The sequence below is a fragment of the Biomphalaria glabrata genome, chromosome 1, assembly GCF_947242115.1.
Source record: "Biomphalaria glabrata chromosome 1, xgBioGlab47.1, whole genome shotgun sequence".
Classification (NCBI taxonomy): domain Eukaryota; kingdom Metazoa; phylum Mollusca; class Gastropoda; family Planorbidae; genus Biomphalaria; species Biomphalaria glabrata.
This window is the reverse complement of record NC_074711.1, coordinates 59,157,005-59,170,802: the sequence shown is the minus strand read 5'-3', so window position 1 is coordinate 59,170,802 and position 13,798 is coordinate 59,157,005. Positions and strand designations below refer to the sequence as shown.

Below are 13,798 nucleotides of genomic sequence, written 5' to 3'. Positions count from 1 at the left end.
TAGTAGTAGTAATAGAATAAAACATGTCTACTTTTTAAGAAAAATGGATGAGGAGTTCACAGATACAATCAGTTTTTTTCTAGGTCTAATTTTACGGAGATACACAAATTCAAACATAAAAATTGTCGGCGAATGAGCTTAACTTGTTCGATAAACGTAAGTTACTGTAGATCTAATAGTTAAGTCTTAAGTCGACTAAGTTAATATTAATAGTAAGTAGCTTCTATAAATAGATCACATCAAGATAGATGATCATAGATCAGTTTAAATTAATAAAGAACTGGGGATTTAATTTTTCTAGATGATAACTAGATCTAGTAGTTAATCTACTCGATTAAAATGTTATGGTGACATCTAGATCTACTCTAGATAGTAGATCTATAGATCACATCAAGATAGATGATCATAAATATATTTTCAATTTATTGTTATTTTCGGAAGTGGCGCCTGCAATAGTACCAGATTTCGACGCATTTCACTTTCGAAAGATTTTTGTTCTGCGATTAGAATCTAGACTATATATAGAGATTATATATCTATATCCGTAGTAAACTTCTATCCACGATATTTGTAAAAGAAAGGTGTAATCTAAAAATTTTTAGATCTGCTATCTGCTAGTTCTTATATAGAATTTATCCTATTTCATTAAATCAAATATAAATCTAGATCTATTTATAGATCTAGAGATTTCCTCCGAAGTTTGCTTATTTAGGTCCTATTAGATCTAGATCTATATTTTGTTTCGTTTCTTTGATTTCTCAGTAAAATATTTTAACTACTGTTGAACTTCCGATATTGAACTTCCTTTTTAGAATTTGTTTGAGTAAAGAGAAGCATAGAAAATGGTAAATATTTTAAAATCCTTTTTAATCTATCTTTAAAATCAATGTTTATGAAAATACTGTCATAATATAGCAAACTATTACATTTCTACTTATTAGCCACGTAAAATTAATATTTGTTTACCGACCCCTTTTTAAAAAAAAGCAAATTGATCTGTTAATATCTAGATCTAGTTGTAGATTCTAAGACTTTAAAAAAAAATAGTATTATATATCTAGATCTCAATTATAAAATGACTTAATATTTCGATTTGTTATTGTTGTCATAGGCTGACGATGATTTGGCAGAAAAGAAGAAGAAGAGGACTTTCCGCAAGTTCACTTACAGAGGAGTGGATTTAGACCAACTTCTGGATATGTCCATGTAGGTTTCATTGTTTAAAGACAATGTCACAATGTAGTGAGTTCGAAATCCGCGTATAAACACCGGAAGTAGTATTCCATTTTTCATATAAAACCTGCATAGGTCCATAAACGTTGGTATTTTGAATTTTATAGTAAAATTACATTTTTATTTTTTTTTTTTACAAAATTTGTGCTCAATGTGCTCTAGAATGTTAATATTTTCAAATGGCATGTCCCGATTATTCCAGTGTTGGCTTGTTTTTATTAAAATGAAGATCAAACGACTGCATATTTTTGTTTTTATGTTGTCAATTGAAATAATCCGTGTTTCAATCTTTTTAAAAGAGGCTCATCTGGGTAATTACTTAAAGATTCGTAATTGATAACTTAGAAGCATATTTTCAATCAGATTTAATTAGAAAAACGTCTTCGAGTGAAGTCCTCGATTCACTCAAATATGTGACCAATTATCGATAGTTGACATTTTTCAGCACTGAACACTATATTTTTGGACAAGTTGGCAGAAACAAAATTATCCATGAAAACAAGAGCTTTGCTAAAACATATATACATCCATCACTGTCAGTACGTATTTAAATCCATCTCAATCGGCCCCCTATTTATAACCATCTATGATTTGAATAATTTCTTTTTAAAAGCAATTGATTAATATAAATATAAAATTAATTATTTTTACATAAGGTTAAATAATTTTCTAATTATTCCAATTCAATACAATATATTATTTAATGTAATCTATACAATTTTAAAAAATTCTTAGTTATCTTTTAAATAAGTTTGTACCACTAGTCATAGGTAATGTTCATAGAATTTAAGCTTTGTTTGCATCACATAATTATCAACTACTCTAGTTAGGTTATTATTATTTCACAATAATTTTTTTTACTATTATTATTATTATATTTTATTACTATTAATTTTAAGATTTTTTGATTAAAATATTATATAGCTATTATTGTTAAATACAAAAATATAAGAAATTGAATTACATTTTTAAAGGCAATACTATGGTTTGTTTTTCACATTTAGATGAAACATCAAGGACACTTTACACTGCATTAAAAATTGCTAGATGCACCAGAGTTTCTATTTAACTCTCAGATTAATGCTTTTAGTTGTCCTCTAAATTAATTATCAAACCATGATATCTCTACTGTTAGTAAACTCCACTCAATTTTTAAATCGAACTATACCTCAGTCTACACTGGACTTATTAATGAGAGTTTCTCATTACAAAGGGATTTATCAGGCCCATTAGTATGTATAAAAAAATGTGCTTCACCACAATACTTGGGCTGAAAGAATCTTAGGTTTTTTAATTTATTATCATGAAAAGCACCAAATGCTAAAATGGCTATTTTTAGATGGTAAGACAAAAGTCAATGGCAACAACGCTTGCATTATCTTTGCACTAAAAAAGAAATGAGCAAGAGATAAATTTTCTTTTTGTTTACCAAGAAAAAGATGTGGGGAAATTATTATGGATTAATTAATTTAGTGTGGACAGATGAGCAAGAAATGAAATGGCAAATGAAATAAAAGCTGCTTTGAAAGATGTTGGTGTGCCTATTCTTAAAGAAAATATATTGTTTACAACAGCAAATAATCTAAGAATCTGTGAGATTACCCATAGCCTATTAGAAAAATTATGGAATTATGGATGATGCTGAGATTATAATTATTCTTTAATTGTGATACTATTTTACATTTCCTTAAATGTATTTTAATTTTATTTGATTGATTTGCTGATGTCTAAGTGATGATTGTAAATATGCTATTTTATTTCCAAAAAAACAACAAACATTTGTTGCAATAAAAAAAATCTATTTTGGTTAATAATCAACTCATAAAATAGAATATCTAGACATTTTTCTTATATAAAATCATGCATTAGGTATTAATATTTAGAATGCATCTATTCTTTTCATAATATTAATTATGTTCTTCATTAACTTGTGTTGCAGATTTGATATAGATTTAAAAATTATTTACTTCATTCTTCAAAAATTACTTAAAATCAAAGCATTACTTTTCAATTTTTTAAATAATATTTTCAGCATAATAATTAATTCATACTTAAAAAGTATAGATACCAGACACTTAAATAAAAAAAAAATTCTCTTTCAAGATTTAAATCTTTCAAAATGAATTTTTAACAAACATAAGTACTTTTCAATTACAAATAGTGTTTTACTATATATTCATTAAGAGTACACTTATATTTCTTTAAATAATAATTATTAATCCTATCAATACATTCAAAATTGATTCAATGTTACATGCAATAAAGAGAAACTCAAAACAAAATTAGAAAAAAATTGAGGATCATTCTTGTCACAAAATTAGATAAATTGGCAGCACAAACAAAAAAATACTCTTGACCTATTTCCCAGTTTGATTCAACTTCCGGTAGTGAACAGAAATGACATGGATCTAAAAAATCAAGACTTTCCCCCTCTCAAATAAAAATTAATATCTCCCCTTCCACTAGTCATACAATGATAAATTTAGTATGGTTGGAAATATTTTTTTCGAGCCCTATTCAACCATATAGGTTTTATTAGTATATTGTGAGTTTGAATTTTTTATCGAACTACCTACACAATGAAGTTATGGCACTTATCATATGCAGAAAAGTTTAAGTTAACTAGATCTACTGGTAATACACCAGTAAATTCATCTGTCTATTCTATGACTTAACTTCTTTAACAGTTCAATACTTTTGTTTTAAGGTTTCTGTTTAGAGTTTAGGTCGTTTAGGTAGAGAATGTAATCTAGATTTAGTCATTGTAGTTGAGTAAAATGCACATTCTGTTGTGTGGATAATCCCCTTAAGGAATGCTAGCCCAAAACAATCAAAAGCCTTGAAAAGCCAGGGAATGCTTGGTAGGTTTGGGGCATTGTGATTATTAATCATTGATGAAGTCTTGAGCTGCTTGTAACTTGTATAGGGGATTAAGTCAGCTGATTTGTTTCCCTGAAGTAACCTCACTTTTGTTTATCCAATATTTGTCATTTGTGTGAAAACTATTTCTCTGGCCACAATTCTATTACTATTTTGGCTTACCCATCCCATAGAAGAAAAAAAAAAATTTAAATTTAAACTCTTTAATACAAATCTAATGTTATCACACTTATTTTTCTGTAGACTTTATTGTATTGTAAACACTTGTATACAACACAAGCACATGCTTACCCACCAGTGTGTTTATTGTACCACTTGAGTGAAGATTTTTGTGCTATATCAATTTCAAATTTCATTCACTTTTACATTTGATATGATGTAAAATGTCAGAAAATTTTGACACACTTTTCCATAGCTGCTACATTTCTTCTCTACCAATATACATTTAATACTAATTACTATTGCATACCTTACTCTTGTGCGAATCTCAGAATGAGTTTATGCCATGACATGATTCACCACTTTTGTTGGTTTCAAATATTGTAAACAATGCTTACTACAATGGCAATGGGTTACTAATGTTTTCAGATTCAGTAAATTCTCCTGCCATCTTGTCCGCATATTGCATGCCTTGGTCCTAGTTTGGGTGCTTCTATTTTATTACTTAAAAGGTTGTGGGGAAGAGAATAGAATCTGTTTGTAAATCTAGATTATTGGTATTCTAGATTTATTCTTAATATTTCATAGCAGACTTTTAGTTCTAAACTATTAAGACAAGTAACCTACTCTGATCAATAGTGCCATTTTTAGACAATTGTTTATGCCTGTCATGTGCCACATTCAGTTTATAGTACTTTACATGCACAATTTGACTTAATTAAACATGGTTGGTTAGTCATCCTCTATAAGTCTATTTTACAATAAGTAAAGTTGGTAGGTTTTGATCTTTTCAAAATTTCACTGTAAATTCTAATCTACCAGACACAGATCGTGGTATAAATGAAAATCAATAATAAACATGCACACTGATAGTTACTTATGTAAACTATCAGTTAAAATTTAAACAACCAAGAACATTTACATATATTGTTACATTCTATTGACACTATTGTGTTATTAACTTACTAGTACCTATTTTATATATATGATCTGTAAATTTGTCAAATGTTAATGCATCTGAAGTTTAAAAATTTGTACATAAAATAGCACATGCTTACCCACCAGTGTGTAATTGATACCACTAGAGTGAAGATTTTTGTGCTAAATTATTTTCACATTTCATTCACACTCATGTCTAAGATGATTTGAGATGCCAGAAAATGCTGATACATTTTGTTTCCTCATTCGTGTTTCTTAAATCTTGTTATCATGCATCCATTCACTTAATCTTGTTTTCTTGTAGGGATCAGCTTGCTGATTTATTCAATGCCAGACAAAGGCGTCGTTTGAATCGCGGTCTGAAGCGTAAGCCTCTTGCTCTGATGAAGCGTTTGAGGAAAGCCAAGAAGGAAGCTGGACCTTTAGAAAAACCAGAGGTAAGTTATAAGTTTGATAAGGGACAGATGACCATGCCTTTTAAGTTGTGTGGTAGTTTTTTAAACTACAATATGAGCACATTTAATCCCCTGGTTAACTCATTAGCTACTAAGCCCATACCTAAGCAGCATCTCTCTAAATACTAAGCAAAGGGAGGTAACTCCAAAACATCAATAGACTGACTTTACAAAATATATTTTAAAAAACATAAAACAACATCTATCAATAACAAAAAATACTTCTAAAAAAAAGAGAAATGGATGACCTTTAAAATGATGTATAACTTGAATAGGTTTTACAAGATTAAAACAATAAAAACAACAGGTAAAGACGAAAATTTGTTCGAGTGCCTGATTTTTTTGAAGACTGGTGGGGACCCCCCCCAAAGATCTGTAATTTTTGGTAATATTTAAATTTTACCCAAAGACCAGTAATGTTTTTAAGGGGTTACTGGATCCGATTTGGGGTAAAAAAATCGATTTTTCAATTTTGGTGTAATTAAATAGGTGGACATGTATTTTATAAACTGGCACCAAAAATTTTCTAAAAAATAGCATTTTTTATTGAAAAAAAAGCATTTTAATGATGCGTGGTGAACACTATTTTCCATATTTTTCTTAATACAAATTCACTGTTTTTGAGTGAATGCATTTTTTGTGACCCCCCCTGTAACATATTTCTAAAATCTCTAGAACTAATAGAGATAAATGTCAAATTTGGTACACATATTCAGAGATAAATAATACAGAGAATCAGCTAGTTTTAATGACTTTAGCTGAAGAAGTTTTTAATATATGATCTTTTGGGAAAAAAATCACCCTTTTTTAAAAAATCATAAAATGCACAATACTAAGGGAAAATGTATAAAATCTAGCTAGCTCCTTCCAGCCACCTTTATACTTTAAGGTGTAAGTATTTTTAGCTTTGAAATTTATCTATTTTGAAAAATTTTACAATTTTCCTATATGAACTAATTTTTGTTTATTTTCAAGATGGCTGCCGTTACCATGGCAACCCGGAAACATTAAACAACATTCAATATATATTTTTTATTATTGAGTTGTCATATGATATAATATAACAATAGTTATTAAGTTAAAGCAAAAATAAAAAAAATAAATTTCGCTATCCAGTAACCCCTTAAGTAGGAATTTAGTAGGCCTATACAATAAACATTATGCTTATATATAAAATCTGTATATGTCTTGAGTATTTACTGACTTTCACTGGGTACGTGTGAGCCCCTTAGTTGCCTGAACACGGCATCATGTTGATGTGGTTCTGCATGTGTCTCAGATTTCATGACTTCTAGCATAACAAAGTAAAAGAAATCAAACCATTGTCCAAACCAACGTTGTGTACGCCCCCAACTAGATCTATTTCATCTAAAGTTTTCATGTGGTAAATAAAAACTGTTCAAAATATCAGTCAAAGATGTTGAAGATTCATTGACGCTAGATCCAGAATAGTCTAGATCTAGGCTAGATGATCGATCTAATATTTACTTCACTCTCTCTCTGAATCGGACTAGATCTACGTCTAAATGTAGCGCTAAATTCTAATGATCAATGTCTTGATCAATATCAAGTTCATTATTAGCTGTATTTAGTGTATTATTTGCGATAACGGGGTCTAAAAATTGAAAGGTCATTGAGAAAATGGCCTGTGCAGCTAAGAAAAATCGAAAAAAAAATCAACAAACTTCGAAGGCCCATAGAAACTGAAGCGAAAGATGTAAAAACATCCGTTTTTTTTTTTTTTTTTTTCCGAAACGATCTATATTTCTACTTTTTTAAAAACCCAGCCAGCTCAAAATAACACCACGCGTCGCGCAGGAAAACGAGAGCTATGCAAGTCACGCTGTATGTGTGCTGTGGCGGGCGCATTTGGGCGCATTAGTACTGAGGGGGGAAGGGCGCATTAGTAGCTAATGAGTTAAAATAGCTAGTTCTATTAGTGTAGTTGTTTCTCTCTTGTTGAAAACACTGGGGAAAAAAAATTTTTTTAACCTTCTCAGGTTGTAAAGACACATCTTCGTGACATGATCATTATTCCAGAAATGATTGGATCTATTGTTGGTGTTTACAACGGCAAAACTTTTAACCAAGTTGAAATCAAGGTATGCAACCTAATTAATTGTCTGGATTGATTTAAGTTTGTAATAGTATTATATATATATGTTACTTTTATTTTTCACTTTTTCAGCCTGAGATGGTTGGCCATTACTTGGGAGAGTTTTCAATTACCTACAAACCTGTTAAGCACGGCAGACCTGGTATTGGTGCCACACATTCTTCCAGGTTTATCCCTCTGAAATAAACTATGGATTAACATTAAACCAGCCTCTTTTGTTTGTTTTGTTGTTGTTTTTTAATTTACCCTTCAAACTCAATTATTTACAGATGGGAATTTTTATCCAATATCCTTAATTTTAACCCTAACCTGTTCAACTATAGTTCCACAACCAATGCACTGGAATTTATATCCTTTAATGAAAAGCTGATTTAGGAGGGCTCAAACAAAATAGAACAATGTAGACTTTAAACTCGGTGATTGTGCTACCCTCCCCTTAAGTATGTATTAAATTTATAGCTTTTTTGTGTTTCTGTGACCCCTAGTTAACCAACCTGATATTGGATACCCGACATTTTTCTTTAGCATTTACTTACTAGAGAAAAATATCGCTTTAATTTTACTTGAAGGCTGATGATACTCTTCCAGATTTTCCATAGTTTGCTCATGGCTCCTGTATCCATTGTGCTATTAGAACATGGAATGTGTTGTCTGAATCAGGAAAAACATCTTAACATGCTTGACTAGATATAGATACGGTGCAATAGAAACGAAAATTTACAAAGTATATTAGAATAATATGAATGGGAATCAAAATGGAGCTAAAATAAAGTTGCGGTAGCTGTAGGTTACTTAGGCCTACATGGTAGTGATATGTCATTAAGTCCAGCATTACTAAAAGAATTTTTCCAAATCACAAAAGCATAAAATCCTCTTCAACCTTGTTAGGCGATTATGGGGACCCGACTCGATTAGAAACGAACGTTCACATTTCATTATTATAACGTTGGTAAAATTACTAGATTTTGAGACACCACAGCACATTATATAGGACATTTACCTATAATATTTTTACAAAAACAAAACAGGTTGAAGGTTAGAGTGAAACTCCCCACTGATATTTCTTCAAATAATTGCATGATCGATCCCCGCACTGCTAAAGTCGCCTCTGTGGCATCGTGCGGCTACAGGGATAGGCCTATATAGATCCTACCTGTACCATTGTTTTATTAAGAAAAGAATAATAATTATTGATGACCTCTAAATCCATCTTAATTAGGTTCTCAAGCAGGAATAGAGAGGGGGGGGGGGGCGGCGGCTGAAATTGCAATTTAAACCCCGTACACAAACCTCCGAAATAAATACCCCCACCAAGTAAGGGATTTGAATCACCCACTCCAATAAAAGTCGTCGTTGGTATCCGTAAGTAAAGTAAATTTACGAGAATTCAAGCAACAGTCTGAGAAAAAGTCTAAAGCAAGTGAAGCAACCTACTGTCACACAATTGCAGGAGGGGTTAAGTCTAGGTTAAAAAACAATAATGGCGGAGTATTTCTCCATTAAAATGTTTTTAAACCCATGATATAGCCATTCTGCGAAAGTGAAGGGACGACTGTACTTTTTAATTTTGTTACGTAAGAAATCTTCAGACCCGCTCCCCCTTGTAACAAATTTGTATTCCCCTATCCCCCCCCCCCCTTTTTTTTTAGTCATTACATAATACCCACACATTCCCTTTCCTAGATGTCCAACTACGTTAGAGCCACCACAGCATTTTCTCTAGACCACACGCTTAGCGGCTTAGGCGTCAAGCCCAAGAGACTTTGATTTGCGATGGACAAAATTAAGTGCCTAGTATTTTAATTTAATATTTCTATTAGTTGGCTCCAGCTTTTTTTTTTTTATCCACAACCCTCTTTTTTTTCAATATAAACTGGTTCAAATGGAGAGATTTATTTAAAATATAAAAGTCTAATTGTATGCAATGTCTGTCACGTAAAAACTCCATCAGTGGCTTATTTCCATACATAGGCACTGTAGCTTTGTTTTGCATGCATACTTCATTCTCCAGCATTATATCCAATAATCCTGTTCTCAGTGTACTTCTGTTCTTTCAGGAAGGGATTGATCAACTTGTAGATATTGGGGTGATGACTGTCAACAGACAGCTGAAATGCATATGTCATCCCTCAACTGATTTATTGATCATGGTTGTCTTGTACCGGTACTGGAAATCTTGGAGTCAATGGTTTCATCTCTGGCAATCAATATAGTTGTCCTCCCAGTAATCATAAAAATTGGCTACAAGGCCTTCAACATCTGGCCAAGCATCATTTAGATCTTTTTCATCTAAATTGGAAATGAGAAATTGGCTAATCCTGATACCCCAAAGCTTGCCCTTGTTGCAGCTTGAAGAAGGTAGAGGCCTCATCAAATAATCCTGCCCAAACTTATTATACATATATGAATAAGTTTGAGCTATTTTGTTAGGAAATTTCAGCAGTGCTATTTTATCCATTCTATTTTATCGGGTAATCTACGCAATATAGAATTCTAGACAAACACACAAAACAACATTAAAAAAATGAATTTCTATTCTTTCAAATTTAATGAAGTCAATTTTAGTATTCATCATTGAAAAGGTTGTATCTGTATTGGAATAATTATTAAAATGTATTGAGTTTCTACAAATAAATAATTGAAAGTGATTTTTAATAGTGACTAATGCCTTACAACTTGTTTAAAGAATACCCATTTAGGGGGAAGGCACATGTTAGATTTACTATTACATACAAAAACATGCACAGAAATTTTAAGAGTCAGCTTTCCATTTGCTGCACTTAATGGCAGTTGAAGAGTTACAGAAGCTAATCCACTTGTAGCATTGTATAAGAAATCATCTAATCTGCCCTTTATCTTAGACTTGTCCAATAAACTCACAAAAGTGTCAGATTCTTCATCTTAAAAACAATGAAAAAAAAAATTATACTATCAGATTGATTGATTATTATCTTTATCTTATGTATATTTTATGATTAATAAATTATAAGTAAATTAGAATTATTATTAGACATAATTATTATGCTGAATCAGAACCTGGGTGCGGTCAACAATGATTGGTGAACAACTAAGCACTGTGCATGATAAGCGTTCATTGGCAGCTTGACCATCGAGATGAGAAGCAATGCATCAATAAAATTATTGACAGTTTCTGCAGCCACAGTCCACATTTGTAGTTTTTGTTAGATGAAATGTAGGCAGGCATGGGGAACATGTCAATTTCATGACACAAGCAATTACAGTGCACTTAATATTGCAATGACAATCTTATAATGCTGCAATTGTATTTGTTAGTTGATGAGATTTACATTGCCCTTAGGCTAATACTACTGCTGAATGAACGTATCTAAGATATTACATTCAAGATAATATACAGTAATGGTATGAAAAGTATTCATAGCTTACCCATCCCAGAAAGTAACCAAGTGTTAGGTGCTAGCGCATTCAGGTGTTCATCTTCTGCAAGTCCCAATGGAAGTCTTAGAGTAACACTTGTCATTTCATGTGTCAAAACAACATCTGGAAGGGAGATCAAATCACTTTCTGTTGTTTCACACACTGCAGAAGTTACATTTTTTTTTTCTTCTTCTTCTTTAGCACTACTAAATATTATAGGCAGCTGATATAAAACAAATCAGAAGCAGCATTTTAAATTAAGATTTATCAGTAACTTTAAACATAAAAGTAATGCAATCCATATACAACTTTAAAAAGTATGACTAATGTAAAAAAATGTGTGCTCTTTATAAAAGCACTTCATTATGGTTGCATATCATTCTCATAAATAGTTACAGAGGTGAATTAACTTATTATGTGGACCTTTTTTGTATAGTGTTATCCTAATGTAGGAGCCAGTGGACTTAGACAGTAAATATTATACATGGTGCATTGGTAGCTTAAGTACTTAGTCTACCTTTAAGATAGTTGTACCTAACAGGGATGGTTACTAGTACCTGCCAAGTATCTAGGTTATGAAAATGTGAACACTTTACAATATGAATCGCCATACATTCCATAAATTGATGAGACTTGATTGTAAATTCCAGTTAGCTTCAGATCAAATATATAAAGTGCAAAATAACTTTCATTCTATCTAAATGGGAATCATTTGAATATACTGAAATCAAATGAACTTTTTCAGTCCTCAACATTATTTTAATTTTTATATTCTTTATAAAGAATATATATATCCTTAATATTAAAAATTAAATAAAGGAAAAGCACAGCAAACCTTAAAGATTGTGCCATCTTTGAGATCAATTACTTTGATGTCATGATTATTTGTGTCGGCTATGTAAATAAGCTTATCCTTGGCGTTGACACAGACACCTCCAGGCTCATTGAATTCACTCTTTTTGAAGTCACTTGCAAACATTGAAGAACCTGGCTGACCAGTGCCAGCTAAAGTTTCACACCTCAGGGTCTTGAGATCTACAGTCTTGATCTGTTTATTTGAATATTTAGTATAGAAGGTATCTTTAAAGAAACCAATATTGTCTTATCTTATAAATTACAAAAGAGAAGACAGTTAAGTCCTTACCATATCCATGTGTTAATCTAGTTGTGCATGTTATTTAGAGACTTAAACTCTGCCAAGTCATTGGCTTTCCTGGCTGCTTCAGGCAGCCTGCTCCATGCTTTAATGACACCAGGGAAGAAGAAGCACTTGTATGAATTAGTCTTAGTATATGGAATAAGAAATGTGCTTTTATCTTTGTGTCTTTCTGGGTATTTCATTATGTTGTGTTTTTGTGTTTGTAAGTAATGGTACAGTGTTACATGTATTATTGCTACTAACTTTTAAGTCTGTTGTGATGAGGTGTCTCTATTTATTTTGTGATTTTAAAATGGTTATTTAAATCTCATGGCTCTATTTTGTGTGTAATCTGTTTCCTTTATATTTTCTTGAGTTGAAGATCCCAAACAGAAGACACATTTTCTGATATTGGTCTAACCAAGGTTAAATATCATTTACATTTTATGTTCATATTTGATTAGCAAAAATGTATTTATTAAATCTGAATACTTTGCTTCATTTTTAAAAAATTCATCAATATGGGGATTTCATGATAACATTTCATTTATTATAAGTCAATGGGGATGTTACAATTTCATAAGGTTATTTAGTAAGCCCACTATAACTTGTAGCCTTAGTGTCACAGATTACATTATAGAATTGTTTGTACATTTCACTTTTGAAAGAAATATAAGCCCTCGACATGAGTCTCGGGATTTAATCCTCAAATTTAGACACTTGACATTCAAGTCAGGATTTACCCAAGGGACGTAATTAGTATGTTTGAAATCTATTGGTTGATTTGAAATTAAACAAAGACATTTTTTGAAAAGAGTTAGCGCCAGAGAATTGGCGGTAGTAAACGTCAGTGGAGAATATTAGGTCCTTGTAGACAGTCGTGTTTCTAAGAGCTCTATTTGAAAAGCCTTTATAATATGTCTCTTGCTCATTGATTTGTAATTTGTACATAAACTGTACTTACGTTGTGTTTAAATAAAGTTCCAGAGTTTTGTTTTATCAAAGAATCGTCAATTGTGATTCTAGATCGTCATTTTTGTTAACTATTGAATTCAAGTAAAATCCCCGGCATGACAACACATCTCACCATCAACAAATGTTGTCACATCTGACACTCTCCGACGAACAAAAGTTCATGGACAACTTTTAACGAAATTTATTCAAGATCTAGGACCAATTTCTAAACTCTTCAAAGGAACTTCATTCTTATTTAACGGAGGACAGAATTTCTGTGTTTAACAGGTCAGTTGGTTATTGATAATTCTTTTATAAAGATTTTCGTTAGAGTTACGTCTAACTCACGAAATCTATTATTATATGTAATTGGCAAAAGGAATAAGACCAATATACATAATAACTGGCGTTATAAAGAAGACCAGTAAATCAAATAACTGGCGTTATAAAGAAGACCAGTAAATAATCATTTGTGCAGCACAAAGTAAACAGAAGACCAGATTTAACCAACTGTTAAACCAGTAAAAA

At 31.3% G+C, this 13,798-nt stretch overlaps 3 protein-coding genes across 11 annotated transcripts in view; 1 reads left to right on the top strand and 2 right to left on the bottom strand.

The window, feature by feature from the left end:
- The window catches only part of LOC106064934 (DNA topoisomerase 2-binding protein 1-like), a 32,921-nt gene extending 32,338 nt beyond the window's left edge, over positions 1 to 583 (bottom strand). The window contains exon 1 of one of the 3 annotated variants that reach the window (XM_056004707.1): positions 460 to 583. The gene's annotated coding sequence lies outside the window, so the exon portion shown is untranslated. The other 2 variants (XM_056004688.1, XM_056004696.1) reach the window with 2 other exon arrangements.
- A 108-nt stretch (positions 584 to 691) lies between these two features.
- LOC106065573 (40S ribosomal protein S15) lies at positions 692 to 7,987 on the top strand. The gene is made up of 5 exons (XM_013224408.2): positions 692 to 845; positions 1,112 to 1,206; positions 5,516 to 5,648; positions 7,667 to 7,768; positions 7,855 to 7,987. The coding sequence occupies exons 1-5, from the start codon at positions 843 to 845 to the stop codon at positions 7,966 to 7,968; spliced, it is 447 nt and encodes a 148-aa protein (XP_013079862.1). The 5' UTR covers positions 692 to 842; the 3' UTR covers positions 7,969 to 7,987.
- LOC106065572 (NHL repeat-containing protein 2-like) overlaps positions 6,216 to 13,798 on the bottom strand; it is a 29,422-nt gene continuing 21,839 nt past the window's right edge. For 6 of the 7 annotated variants that reach the window (XM_056004753.1, XM_056004766.1, XM_056004744.1 and 3 more), the window contains 3 exons: positions 12,014 to 12,226; positions 11,188 to 11,401; positions 6,216 to 10,682 (listed from right to left, as the gene is read on the bottom strand). In XM_056004753.1, the coding sequence (XP_055860728.1) occupies positions 10,444 to 10,682; positions 11,188 to 11,401; positions 12,014 to 12,226 (666 nt within the window). In that variant the 3' untranslated portion in view covers positions 6,216 to 10,443. The remainder of the gene's footprint in view (positions 10,683 to 11,187; positions 11,402 to 12,013; positions 12,227 to 13,798) is intronic. The other variant, XR_008773789.1, reaches the window with a different exon arrangement.